This window comes from Maniola jurtina, chromosome 20 (genome assembly GCF_905333055.1).
Source record: "Maniola jurtina chromosome 20, ilManJurt1.1, whole genome shotgun sequence".
Taxonomy (NCBI): Eukaryota; Metazoa; Arthropoda; class Insecta; order Lepidoptera; family Nymphalidae; genus Maniola; species Maniola jurtina.
In genome coordinates this window covers 10,977,006-10,992,213 of record NC_060048.1, presented here as the reverse complement: position 1 = coordinate 10,992,213, position 15,208 = coordinate 10,977,006, and the positions used below count along the sequence as shown (strand labels likewise).

The window sequence follows — 15,208 nt, the reverse complement described above, 5'->3', positions numbered from 1 at the left end:
TTTGAAAACGTCACTCACTGTGTAATACGACAGCAAACCAGCATTCTCATCGAGTACGAACCAGCGATACTGCCACCCTTTCATCACATTTGTCCATTTACTCAAAGATCCTTCCATCATGATTACAAAACTCAAAAATAATTTAAAAACACATCAAAAATAAAGACTGAATAATTTACACTGCAGCAGAAACGTTCCACCATAAATAATCCATACGTTTGACGTATAGTTATTGTGTTGCTGGCTTTGCGTTTGCGATTTGCCATTTGGGAGAAACAGAGTTGCTATTGCATAAAACTCGGATCGCTCATTTTTTTTTCTTCTGGCTTTACTCATTTCATTTAAATTCTAATGGTCTTTCGTTAGTTCTAATCCGAAAATATTTTTGAATATTAATCAATCAAATTGTTTTAATAGTACTCTTTTGAACCGATTAGTTTATAATTGTAGTTAGAATAAGTCGCTATAACGCGCTGGACCACTAATTATTATAATAATTTTAAACTTGGTGTTAATAATTGTAAACTTGGAATTTGGAATAGCCGGTAGACCGTAGGCCTATCGCTAAAGAGACCTTTTTGTAGTGCTAAATACCTACTGATAAGATTCGATTATTTCTGTCCAATTTTTTCGAGCTACGAATAAATATTTAGCTATATATCTTGCTACATTTATCTAATTGAAATTTTGCACAGGGGTTTCCTTTTTAATGTAGATATTGACCGTTTTTTCGGAATTCCCACGGGATAAAGAAAAAAAGGATTTATAATTTCGTCGAGCGAAGCTGCGAGCGGTCGCTTCTACCCTATAGTACCTACCAGCTACTTATTTACTTTATTGGGCAGTTTTTAAGATATTATAATATAATTAAAAATAACACTCAAATGTTTTTCTATAAAAGTCTTTATATATTACAAACTGATCATCACTTTCATCATAATTATTAACAACTAAGTAAATATACAACGTCAATCTCTTTAATTTAGTAATACTACTGCTAAACTATTTACAATGTTTTAAATTGCCGAAGGCGGTTTTGTACATCAATGTCTTCTAAAAGATCTGCCACGTTTTGTTTTACTGTACCCTGAGGATATTAATACTCCCTTATTACTTTCTTTGTCTAACTTGACTCCAGATAAATCTACAAATAATGGCACATTGTCCGACCCTTCTGCAATGACATCTTCTTTTTCCTTGTTAAAGTTTTCCGGTGTGCCTTCTCCTTCTATAGCTAGTTTTTCAAAGTCTTTGCTTAGAGAATTGTTTTCTGCTGCTTCAACGAATGCATTTGAGAGATCACCACTGAGTTTGCTAACGTTGCCTGTTGCGATGTCGTACATGAAGATTTCCCTGTCCTCTGGTTTCTCTTCGTTTCTGTAAAATGCAAGAACAACTCGTTGTAATAAAAAAATCCATTTTTTTTTTACGTTTGGTTTTTTAAAGTACCTACCTACCAAGAAACATAATCGCAGTATCTATGTTAAGTTTCAATTAAAGTAATTTCCTACTTAACTAAACATTTATCATTGAAAAGTTTATATATTTTGTTTTTAAAAATTCTTGGAAAGAAGTTTTCATTTCGAGCTAAGATTAAGTACCAAGGCCTTAACAGTTCCTGGCAGCGAGCGGTAGGTAGGTATCTAATCATTTAACATTAGGTAACCCGTGGCTGCTTGCTCGTCTACTCGCTATTAATATTAAACATAATGAGAAACTTACCCAGTTACCAGAAGAATAACAGACTGTTCGTCCGTAGCTGTTTTCTTTTCCATGTCTAGCCACTTTTCAAAGTTGTCCTTTGTCGGCCTTCTTAATAGCTTATGAAGACTTTCTCCGGCAACAAATTTTATCCCTCTTAAATTATCAGTTGCTGAACGTTCAGTTCTAAGATGTTCTCCATCCAAAACTTCCGTTTCAACAGGAGCTAAGACTACAACAGAAGTAATTTTTCTGCCTTTTAATACATCAGGTAAGGGGAATTGATTACCGTTTACTTTCAAAGGTAGGTATCTATTATATTTTTTATCATTTAAAGCCACTGGGTCAACTTGAGAAGCATCTTCTTTTACGTAATCACTAGCAATTTTTTGGCCTTCCGCAGTTTTCGGGTCGAAATGCACGACTTTCATTTCTACGGCCTGATTATTTGGAGGTGCCACGATACTTGGCAGATTTTCCGATGCAGCGATTTCTTGGTCATCTTCATCGAAATTGTCGTCTATTCTAGATTCTATTCTATCACCATTGGGTTTCACTACAATAGGCCTGTGTTCACTCGCTGCTATTTGTTGAGCACCTCCAGCGCTGAAAAAGTTTGCTAACTGATCTGGTGGTAGCGATTCGAGAGGAGTTTCACCCACTTTGTCATAGTCAAGAACACTTATATCAGCATTGTCTAGAATACCAGAAGACAGTAACTGTTGTCGTAAATCATCGGGAACTTCATCGGGCAACTCAATTGCTGGCCTCTTCTTTTGCTCTTTCTGTGATTCCTGACTGTTACTGACAGCATTCACTGTTGAAGATCCATACTTTTGAGTAGTAGGTTTAATTTCTACAGTTCTAGAAGTAGATTGGTAATATTCGGGAGATGCTGTGCTTGTTACGTATGTGGGCTGTAATCTGGATCTTTCTTGAACATACTGATTATTTGCTGCAGCTTGTTGCTGTTGATTAAATTGGTTCACTCTTTGTTCGTATTCAGCTTGTTGGTGTTGTTGTTGCTGCTGCTGCTGTTGTTGTTGCTGCTGCTGTTGTTGCTGGAGTTGATGTTGTTGTTGTTGATGTTGTTGCTGCTGCTGCTGTTGTTGTTGTTGCTGCTGCTGTTGTTGGTGATGTTGTTGTTGTTGTTGCTGCTGCTGCTGTTGTTGTTGCTGTTGTTGATGTTGGTGCGCAAATTGCAGTTGATTTTGCAGGCGTTGGATTTCTTCTTGTTGTTTTCTAACATTTTGAGCTAACTGTTGTCTAACATCCTCCTGCTCAGCATCAATATATTGTGATTGTCCTTGTTGTTCAACCTGGCCAGCTGTTGGGGTCGGTTGGCTTATAATATTTAAACCACCACTAAAATTGGATTGATCATCTGGTCCATTTACCGTTATATGTTGTTCATATCGTGGAATGGACGCCACTAATTCTCCACCATTCGGTATGAATTGTTGAACGTTTTGTTGATGCTCAAGATTAGATAATTCTTGTGGTCTTTCTGGTTGGTTGTGTTGTGGTATACCGGTGGACAAGCTCTGTTGATGGAAGTTTTGGGGTTGGTTAGAACTGGGTGATGGTTGAAAACTAAAGAAAGGTGTAGAGGAAGGTTGCGGGAGGAACTGATTATGCTGAATTGGAGATGATGTAGACGAAGGAGATCCCAAAAATATGTTTTGGGTATGACTGTCCTGAGACGAGATTTGTAGGGAAGGTCTATGTTGTGCCTGGGGACCCTGCTGAAAACTAACATGTTGCTGAGATGGGTGGGGAAGTGGCTGGCGTTGGAAAGGAGGGCGATTGTCTTCAATATGTGGTGGAGATGGTTTTAAATTAAAGAATGGAGGCCTGCTTGGATTGATTGCAAATGATTGCTTATTTTTATTGCCGTCAAAGACTTGAGGTGGTCTCTGTTGAGGTAATTGTTGATTAAAAGGAATAATTTGTTGAGGTCGGCTCTGATGTTCAGTGAAATGAACTGAAGACGGACTTGGGTTAGGCTTAGGGGTAAGGTTAAAGTTCTGGATTTGTCTATTTGGTAACGATTGTTGTTTTGGAAGATCAACTTGATCTGTTGTTATTGTATGATAATTTTCTTGCAAGTATTTTGCTTCATCGAAAAATTGTTGTTGAGGTCTCTGTGGTCCTGGGTGAAAGCTAACTCTCGGTGGACCATTAAAATGTGGCCTTGGCCCGAATGATGGTGGATTACTTTGGCGTAAGTGGAATGTTGGAGGATTGTTTGGCCTTGGGAATGGTGAGAAACTTGGTCCAACTGGTCCAGGAATTGTTGGAGCAACATTAGAGAAATGTTGACTAGGACTGGGTGAAACATTTGAGAACGAAGGTCTCAGGGATATAACAGGACCAAAGGGTTGACGTGGTGCTTGAGATCTGAAGGGTGCAACTGATGGCCCTTGTCTTGGTAATTGGGGTTCATGATTAATTTGTGGCTGTTGTTGAAATTGTATGCGACTTTGTGCTTGCTGTCCAGATTGATATGCTTGTTGACTAGACTGACTAAAATGTTTATTTTCATGTTCATTGTACTGTGTTTTCGGTGATGCGGATCTTCCTGTTTGTATTTCAGTTGGTTGTGGGTTCGGTAAAGCAATTGCTGGTCTGGGAGCGGTTTCTTCTCTTTCTTCACCATGATGATTCTCCTCTCTTCTATATCCGTAATGATGTTCATTATTTCCAAATGTTATTTTAACATTACTGTTACTATGATAGACTTCTGACTCAGGTTTTATAATAGCTCTCAGGGTAGTAGTTTGTGATGGTATGTAATAGGGCTGTGGAGTGACAGTAACATATTCTTCATGATGGTCATCTTCATTGGAAGGCGGTGTGATAGCTGGAATAGGTTTTTCATAAACAACTTTGTCTTTAGAGTGGGGATCCTTGCTGTATTTGACATAGAAAACGTGAACTGGTTCCTTTTTCTTTTTGTGTACTGGTGGTGGTGGTGGAGCTGGTAATGTTTCATTTGATTCTTTTATAATGATTTCTATTATAGGTTCAGGAGCTTCTATGTAGTGAGGGTGTGAGTCTTCTCTATAAAGAGGAGCCGTAGGCAGTGCTCCATAAGGGGGTCCATAAGAACTTTCTGGTCCTTCATCATGAACGTTTAGTATTTTAGGTTGAGCATAAATATCGTTGTGGTTCACGGCATCCACCAGATTATCATGAGTAGGATCGTACAGTGGGTCTTTTTGGGAGTACTGCACTACTGGTTCCATTTGCACTGCATAGGGCGGCAGTTTCCCTCCTCTTGGTACAACATTTGAGATTCTGCGATTGCTACTAATGGATCGAAAATGGGCGACTCTTGAATGTGGGAGTATGAGAGAGTATTGCAGGTTCTGAGGTGTTCTTATGTTATCTAACTGTCGTTTCGGTTTCGTTTTCGTTGTCGAGTTCTTGGCGTACGTGGTGCTGAGCACAGCAACTGCTGTGACCTGAAACAAGGAAAAGGGTAAATTAAGTTTTTTTGTCGAACATTCGGTTTTTCTCAGCGCTGTTTGTTCTTGGGTTTGTGCAAGGGTACATAAGGATATTCTGAGCATGGACTTTTTCAGGTTGTGCCACACATGAAACTGTCTGTCTATTCCTGCGCTTCTTCTATTTGTGGCATTAGCTGAAATACCCTTTGGATAGCAAAAACGTTTTTCCCCTTGTTTCTTTATCTGGTTCTCTATTTTTTTTTCTTTTTTTTCCGATGGACCGATTTCTATCAAAAATAGATCAATATTTAAATTATAGTAGAAAATAGGGAATAAATATGTATTTTCAATTTGGGGAAGTTTAATTACAATCCATCCAGTATCCACGTGGTTTGCTCACTGAGATAATCTATTACGTATCAAAAGCCATTGCTCATATTACAAAGTATCTATAGATCTGAAGTAGGTACATACTTAGTTGACACTAATTAGGCAAACTAAATCAAATGGGCATAATATAACTTGCATCAAAACAGGAAAGGGGTTCAACAGAAACTTGTTTGTCCACATTATAATAAAAGTGCTCCCTACTGGTACCTATCCGTGATGGTATTTGAGATGTAGAGCCTCAATAGCTCAATGGTTACGCTTAATTGGAGAGGAAAGGGGAGTATTAGTCATGATTAGCGTGGCTAATATTCTTTAAAAAAAAAAAAAAAACAAAAAAAGGTATCGTATCACTTTATTTTTCGTGTCTCACTAAATTAAATTTTATTAATTTAATGTTTAAGAGGGCTCTCTCCGTCACTCGTTTCATACCATTTCATACAATCGTAGTTCCAATTTAATTTGAATATTAAGCATCCAAAGTCCATGAAATTTTGCAGACATATTCTAGAAACTAATATCTATGTCCGTGGTTTTCCAGATTTCTGTTAAAATATTCGGTTTCAAAGTTACGTGGTCTTAAAATTTTCATACAAATCTTTGAGCCCCTGTAATTTTAAAACTACATATTTTTAGAAAAATGTAAAACACCACAGACACAGATATTAGTTTCTAGAATATGTCTGCAGAATTTCATGGACTTTGGTTGCTTAGTATTCAAATGAAATTGGAACTACGACTGTATGAAATGGTGTGAAACGAGTGACGGAGAGAGCCCTGTTAAACGATGTCCGCAACTTCGTTATGGTGGATTTAAGTTTTAAAAATCCGGTGGGATTTCTGATTTTCCAGAATAAAAAGTAAATAGGTAAGTAGGCCTATTTAAAGCCTCTGTACCAAGCATCGGTTAAACGGATGGGCCGTGAAAAGGTAACAGACTCACAGATAGCCCATCCGCAGTTATGATATTATTACTTAGCAGATTATAATTAGTACCTATCTGGATTTTTAACCCCCGACCCAAAAAGGGGTGTTATAAGTTTGACTAGTGTAACTGTGTATCTGTATCTCTGTGTATCTGTATCTCTGTGTATCTGTCTGTGGCATCGTAGCTCCTAAACTAATGCACCGATTTTAATTTAGTTTTTTTGCTTGAAAGGTGGCTTGATTGAGAGTGTTCTTAGCTATAATCCAAGAAAATCGGTTCAGCCGTTTGAAAGTTATCAGCTCTTTTCTAGTTACTGTAACCTTCACTTGTCGGAGGTGTGATAAATTTTTGATTTACACTTGCGATCTTAGCAATTTTGGCGTTAGCAAGCTAATTCTAGCCAGGGATATTATATTACCTACCATATATCTAGCCTGATAATGTGGAAACACACAGCCCACAGGTAATTACGGGCAAAACCGATGACTACCTACGCTAAGTGAAAACAAAGGCAATGAGAAGAACAAATTCGAGAGAAAAAAAGGTAGCATAAATTATATGAAATTAATTCAAAAATTGAAAGAGATATATTTGTCGGACTGCACTTTCGAAGAAAAGATTAAAGCATTTATTGGTTTAATTATTGAGGAGATTATGAAGTATATTTCGGTTTGGTTTGGGGATAATGACATCTGCACATGGCAGCTTTCTAAATCAAATTATGGATAGTGAGAAAGACTTATTTTGTTAGATTAAGAATTTTGTTGTATTTAATTAGATTATAATAGGGCTGACATGTACTTTAAATGTATCAAAGCCCTTAAATAAATAAAGAAAAAAAAAAAAAAAAGTAGAGGCACAGCCTTGGTAGAGCATAGCAAAAGCCTACGCAAAAACGAAACTTACAGCATTTGTAAACGCGCCTTGTCCGATTGTTTTATTATATTTTTTTATGACATTGCGGCACATCGTACCTATTACTATGCTGAGGTAAGTGTGGAGATTGTCATCGTGCAAATAATGTTAATTTATTTTGTAACGCACACATTGCTTCACTATTAGTAAACGGTTGAAAGTAAACGTACTACGCTCATATCAGTTACTTTAAGCAATATGTAGCAAGTAATATAATATTGTGTAAATGTGTGACTACGTAAATAATACCAAAGCTGGCTTAATCCGCCAGCTGCATGTGGGTGCCGTTGCCAAGAGGCAGGGCTTTCCATTTTTTTTAAATACAACTCAATGATGCCCGCGACTTCGTCCGCGTGGATTAAGAGTTTTTAAAAGTCTTGTGAGAACTCTTTGATTTTCTGGAATAAAAAGTTGTCTATGTCCGTCCCCGGGATGTAAGCTAACTCTGAGTCTGTACCAAATTTTGGGTAAAAACTGTTGAGTCGTGAAAAGCTAGGAGACAGACAGACTTTCGCATTTATAATATAAGTATGGGTAATAGCAATGTTAAAAGCATGACCCATGGCTTGGGTGACAATTTGAACAGCTGACGAACAAAACGGAGTAAATACAGTTCTTATCGAAAACTTTTTTTTTCTTTAATTTGGATGTTTTTGGCCCACTGAATACATAGCTGAACTCATTTACTGGCAAACGGCATAAAAATATACTTACCTACTGAAATTGCGTTCAAATTTCGTAATTTCGATAGTTGAATAATACTTTGAACTTATTTTCAAGCAAAACTGCCTAAAACTGTGCTAAAATTATATCCAAAGCAAAGCTCACGATTTCAATCAAAATGGTAGGCCTGCTCGATGGTCGCTATTTCTATTTAAAAAAAAATTTACTTAATGGAAAATAAAATATAGATACATTTTCTTTAGACATCAGTGATAAACGTTGAACAGTTTTTAAAAACCAAATACCTATGCGCTGATGCAACTAGGCTAACTACACTATAACACCACTCTCAAAACCTATCTTCTCTATTGCAATGTAATCATAGTTATTAAAGTTAAGCTAATGAATAGGCAACCAACAAGACCTAGTAACGCAACATGTAATAAACATGACTGTAGGCTAGGCCAGTAGGCCGGGCTACAAGCTTGCTGGTTGCAATTTTCCACAATTTCCCTGAGCCTTTTTCTCACGGTCAACGCATTTTACTCGTTCGGATAGCCCCTCCTACGTTATTATGAGTTTACATAGTAGGCATGCAGCGTGTTTGTTAAATCATTCATCACAAATAAGGTATGTGGTGCCAAATAGTTATAGTCCATACGAAATGAGAACTCATTCGCCATATTAACTCCATGTGGCAACTGTCATGTCAAAAGTGCAGTTCACCATAAAAACCGGCCAAGTGCGAGTCAGTCTCGCGCACTGGGGGTTCCGTACTCGGGTATTTTTTTCCAACATTGTGCACGATAAATCAAAAACTATTATACATAAAAATAAATAAAAATCTGCTTTAGTGTACAGGTAAAGCCTTTCAATATGATACCCTACTTGGTATAGACTTGGTATAGTTATCTTATTTTGAAAATTGAAACACATTTTAATTTTTTTTTAATGATGTAACCACAAATTCGCGGTTTTCAGATTTATTCCTGTACTTGTGCTATAAGACCTACCTACCTACCAAATTTCATGATTCTAGGTCAATGGGAAGTACCTACCCTGTATGTTTCTTGACAGACACAACAGACAGACAGACAGACAGACAATAAAGTGATCCTATAAGGAATCCGTTTTTCCTTCTGAGGTACGGAACCCTAAAAATTGACTAAAATTGTACTTTTGACATGATAGTTGGCACATAAAGTTAAAATGGCGAGTGAGGTCTCATCTTGGGGTCTCATCATAGATCTATAGATTCCTTCGTTATCTCTGCTTCTAAGTAGGTACTTGACGAGAAATTTTTGACGAGTTCATTTCATTGCGTTGAAATGATGATGATTTTGATGAACTTATTCCTTTCGAGAATCAAACTTTTAAATTATAAGGCCATAGCGAACACGATTAATTAATAAGCCAGAACTCAGAGGTCAAAATCTAACTAGTGGTAAGTAGGTACTCGTAGATTCACGCAAATGTAGGTCTCTTGCTCTACTAATTTTACTCTATTTTACCTACATATTTTAACTCTTCATATTATTATGGTAAACTTACATGTTTAATTTTACGAGCGATAGTATAAATTTAAATATTTAATAAACATAACAAACCGGAATTATTTATAGGAAGATTTTACATTCTACAATTAATTACCTTATAAACTTTAATCTCTACAAGTTAACCTACTCGTATGATATAATAGTCACATATTTATTAGGCTGGTTATAAGAAAGTTACTATATTACATAATACTTAATATCAAATATTTAATCGATTACATTTACTTAATTTATGCTAAATATTATGGAAAGAACATCTGCCATGTCATTAAAACCTAATCAGATTGACTGAAATTAGTAGGTAAAGAAAAAAAAAGATTCCGACGAATTGAGAACCTCCTCCTTATTTCGAAGTCGGTTAAAAAGTAGTACCCGCGCTGGCTAAGTAAATAGCCAAGGTATTAAATAAGTACCACCAGACACAGAAAAATTGTACAAGACTTTGAATTAGGTAAATAAACATTATTTCATTTTTTTTTTCATTTTCATTGGTGAGATAATCGTAGAATAATACGTGGATCCTTTCAGGGACCACGGGATCAATGGGTTGGAATTTGGTTGAAACTATAATTAACAGGGGTTCTCCGTCACTCGCTCCATACAAACGTAGTTCTTCTCTCATTGGAATAATAACCAATTATACTCAATGGAATTTTGTAGAAACGTTCCGGTAACTACTATCTATGGCTGCGGTTTTCCAGATTTCCGTTAAAATATTCGATTTCAAAGTTACGCGGTCGTAAAAATTCACATACGAATCTTTGAGCCCCTGTAATTTTAAAACTACATATTTTTAGAAAAATCTAAAACACCACAGGCAGGAAACTAATATCTGTATATTAGTTTCTAGAATATGTCTGCAAAATTTCATGGACTTTGGTTGCTTAATATTCAAATGAAATTGGGACTACGATTGTATGGAGTAAGTGACGAAGAGAGCCCTGTTAAGAGGTTCGTACATGGTTCCTGTTTTATAAGAAAACTTGACAAAATTAGATAGTTACACTTGGTAATTGGTTACACTATAAGTACTGAAATTCGGGCTACTAAGACTTTATGACCCCAGGCTCGTGAACTTAATATAAACTAATAACGATGAGTTGACTAAAAGATTTCTTTCTTTTCTTTACAAAATTACGATTAATACTTATTACGAATCATTCGCGAAAATAGGTTTACTTAATTAGTTTTCTTTTTGGGTTTCATCATAGGCATATCATATTATGTATGTCATGGTAACTTGTCTTTGAAAGTAGGTATATTACAGACTGAGAGAGTAACAATTTGGTAACACACAAGGACGTTTCAGTTGTTTTAAACCGAATATAAACACACGCGGTTTCATAAATAAATAATTAACACCTTATTGCGCGTTTGAGAGTTAAATATTGCATAAGAACAAGACTTCGGACCGTATTAAAGAACACTAAGTATTATTTTTAGCTGCACGCTTAGGTAAGTGCCCAAATGTGCAATGGTAATAATTATTGCACATTTGAAGTAAGGAGCTGGCGAACAAAACAGTGTAATTAGGTGTACCTACTTCTGATCAAAATATAAAGTTACTTTTTTCTTCAATCTGTTAATTTTTGGGCCACTGAATTCATTTCCAGGCAAAACGATCTAAAATTAAACTGAAATTGAGCCCAAAGTTTGATGATTTTGGTCACTGAATACATCTTGAACTCAATTCTAACTAAAAACTATGGAAAAATAGAGTCCAAAGTTCGTGATTTTGATCAAAACTTTAATTAGGTAGGTACAGTAAAATTTGAAGCTGTAAATATACCATCAATGTACACCCATATTGAACTTACAGTTAGCACGCACGTTGCTCTTACAAAAAGGCATATTGTATGAATTAAAGTAATGTTAAAAAATATACAATGTGAATTGTGCAAAGCGATACCTATTAAAATTCAATTACAACAAGTGTAAATTAAAAATTTTCAACACCTCCGACAGATCATTTTCAAATAAATAATTATGTATATCTAGGCAACGTCCATCTTGACAGCTTGACATTATTTTGTCAATTGACACCATTGACACTTGAATATTATGAACCTAAGGGTTATCTAACCTTCTTTTCTACAAGAAAACTAGAAAATAGCTGATAACTTTTAAGCGGCTGAACCAATTTTTTTGGATTATAGCTAAGAACACTCTCGATCAAGCCACCTTTCAAACAAAAAAAAGTAAATTAAAATCGGTTCATTCGTTTAGGCGCTACGATGCCACAGACAGATACACAGATACACAGATATACAGATACACAGATACACAGATACACAGATACACAGATACACAGATACACAGATACACAGACACACAGATACACAGATACACACGTCAAACTTATAACACCCCTCTTTTTGGGTCGGGGGTTAAAAAGAATTTACTGATCAAATGATGTGCCATCTATAACCAGTACAATTCATTTTCTTATGAATAAACGTAACTCTATTTTTTTGGGTTCCGTACCTCAAAAGGAAAAACGGAACCATTTTAGGATCACTTTGTTGTCTGTCTGTCTGTCTGTCGTGTCTGTCAGGAAACCTACAGGGTACTTCTCGTTGACCTAGAATCATGAAATTTGTCAGGTAGGTAGGTCTTATAGCACAAGTACAGGAATAAATCTGAAAACCGCAAATTTGTGGTCACATCATTTAAAAAAAAATTAAAATATGTTTCAATTTTCTAAGTAAGATAACTATACCAAGTCTATACCAAGTGGGGTATCATATGAAAGGCCTTTACCTGTACATTCTAAAACAGATTTTTATTTATTTTTATGCATAATAGTTTTTGATTTATCGTGCCGAGTATGGAACCCTCAGTGCACGAGTCTGACTCGCACTTGGCCGGTTTTTTTATAAAGGTTCGCACACTTATCTGTCGAGTGGACACATAACAGATGCAATGATTACACAAATCTGGGTCAGTCTCGGGTTACAGAGGAAATGGAGATTAGTTTCTGTTATTTCCGTTACTAATGTTACGTAAGTAAGATGAGAACGTCTTTCATAATGTATGCATGCGACTGTATTAACATTGGGAAATAATTGATGCAGGTCAACAATCTTGTTACCGTAATGCCTTGTGTCTCAGGTAAATTTTTACACGACTGAATGAATGTTTTCAGGATTTTTGTATATATGTGACTTTCTTTGTTCCAGCATTACTTCTAAAATAAGTTTTTTATTTTTTATTTTATTACGATTTATTCATCAAAAAGACTAGCGTTCAACACGACTGCCCTGCCAAAAATCAATTCAAACAACGAACAGGTAGTAGGCATAGTAAAATGTTTCACATTTGAAAATGGTGCTATGTACGGTCATAAAATTATAGCCAGTGTCAATCGGGATGATGTCAGGATTCTAACGATACCCCATTACGTATGCCTACAACCAAATGTGTTCAAGTATTTAGGAGTTATGGTGGAACAAAGCAACTCACATGCTCGAACCCTGAAAACACGAGAGCTCCTTTTTCGGGCAGTCTAGTCGTGGGAAAATACTAATTTTATATTGGCACATCAATTTATCATTTATCTATTCATATTATTTAATAACTTAAGCACCTAACTTTATTTCTATTACCAGCAATTACCTACACGGACCACGGTACTTATTATGCCACACAAGGTGGTCTATTCAATCACCAACACTTGAAAGGCAACTATTAACCTGTCTGTCTGTCAGTCACTCTCGGCAGATGATCCTGTCAATCAAGCTCCTGTAGCTATTTATGTTGTAGACAAAGAACTCCGCACTTGACAGAGCGATGGTGTGAACCGTGACTGTATGATTATGTAAGATTCCCATCGACTGTGTTTTATTTATTTTTTAATCTACAAGATCTAAAGATACTTAAATCAGTAGGTACTATTTTGATAGGGATTCTCTTACTTTGATCTACCAATGTGAAGTTCGAAAGTTTAGACTTTTTGAACTAGGAACGAAGTTAACTTCTTCGTAACAATCCTATTAGCATGGGTAGGTCTATAACCGTAAAAAAAGGATTTTGGGAAAAATTTGCAGGGTTGGGGAGGCGCGTACAGCTCAAAAATTATATACATATTATTATATTTACTATTACCTGATAAAATAATAGTTGGTATAGGGAGTCCACCGCTTTTATAGTCCCAAGAACACCTTCTCTATGGATTTCTAGTCCCTACCCTATGATTCCAAGAGTCCCTACTATTAATAATAATTGATTAATGAAAAAGGGTCACGATCCTCAGTGAAATATAAAGCATCTACACCAATAAGGCTTCCCTAGTAAAAGAATTATCTACTTATGAATCAGTATAAATATGAAGAAAGATTTGTTATTTAAGTAAACTTTTACAAATGCTTTTGAACTGAATCTACTACTGGATTGAAATTCCCTTTCTACCGAGAAAAGTCAGCAAGAAATTCAGCGGTTGCTCTTGTCAAACAACATCACATGCTTGACAAGACGAAGAAAGAAAAGAGTTTCAGGATGATTCATTTATTTTACAAAAATTCAGTGTTTAGATCAAAGAAGTTGTCTAATTACCTTTTACAAACTTTAATAAGAAAGTAAAAGTTAATTTCGCATGAAAACCACCAAGTAAAATGAGTAGTCGCAGTCACATAACAATAGATGATTAATTGAATGGGCCAGAAGTTAATTTTCCTTGAAATTAGATTAAGTTGCGGAACTTCTAAATGCCGCAGAAGTCGGCAGTAATTGCAGTCATTGTGGATGATTTATGTTTCTTGTATATGATAGTTTATGGATATTGTTGGTTTGTTGTTCTGTCGTCTTTATGTGAATCTTTATTTCTGGTTGGTTAAAATACATTAAAAGTAAGAATATGTTTCATTGCCTTGCAAAGGTTTATTCTTTCATAAAAGAATTAGATTATTTCTTTATTTATATAGATGCCTTTTAGAGTTTCGTACATCAAAAAGAAAAAAGAAATCCTTATAGGATCACTTTGTTTTCTGTCTGTCTGTCCGTCTGTCTGTCGTGTCTGCCAAGAAAACCTATAGGGCACTTCCCGTTGAGCTAGAATCATGAAAGGCCGGTAGGTAGGTACTAGGTACATAGGTAGTACAAGTAAAAGAAAACATCCGGAAACTGTGAATTTGTGGTTACATCACAAAAAAATTATTTAAATGTGTACATGAACAAAGTTCAAGTTTCAAAGTAAGATTACTATACCAAGTGGGGTATCATATAAAAGGGCTTTACCTGTAGATTCTAAAACAGGTTTTTATTTATTTTTACGTATAATAGTTTTTGATTTATCGTGCAAAATGTCCCCAAACTGAATAAATACCATGAAAATAGCTGATCCATTAAAGGCTGATATCCCACAAACAGGAGCTTCAGCAATAAAGTATTTACCCTAAAGAAACCAAACCTTCGAAATCAAACCGGGGATATAGTGTGAACTAGAAAGCTTCAATAATAATCATTAGCTGAATGAATAGACCTTGCATTTACCGAAACGTGATGCCAAGACCTTGCAACGTCATTTTGATAAAATCAAGTCATTAGAGCTGTAACTTTATATTGCAGCACTAATATTAATTTAAGGAATTTTTAGATTAATCTTATCAAGG

The 15,208-nt window shown here is 35.7% G+C and overlaps 2 protein-coding genes across 2 annotated transcripts in view; both read right to left on the bottom strand.

Annotated features, from left to right (window-relative positions):
• LOC123875564 (oxysterol-binding protein-related protein 9) overlaps positions 1–242 on the bottom strand; it is an 84,773-nt gene extending 84,531 nt beyond the window's left edge. Inside the window, exon 1 of the mRNA XM_045921456.1 lies at positions 19–242. Coding sequence (XP_045777412.1) covers positions 19–120 — 102 coding nt within the window. The 5' untranslated portion in view covers positions 121–242. The remainder of the gene's footprint in view (positions 1–18) is intronic.
• A 651-nt stretch (positions 243–893) lies between these two features.
• Positions 894–15,208, bottom strand: part of LOC123875559 (alpha-protein kinase 1-like) — a 33,086-nt gene continuing 18,771 nt past the window's right edge. Inside the window, exons 2-3 of the mRNA XM_045921444.1 lie at positions 1,723–5,168; positions 894–1,377 (exon numbers count right to left, since the gene is read on the bottom strand). Of these exons, the coding sequence (XP_045777400.1) occupies positions 1,044–1,377; positions 1,723–5,168 (3,780 nt within the window). The 3' untranslated portion in view covers positions 894–1,043. The remainder of the gene's footprint in view (positions 1,378–1,722; positions 5,169–15,208) is intronic.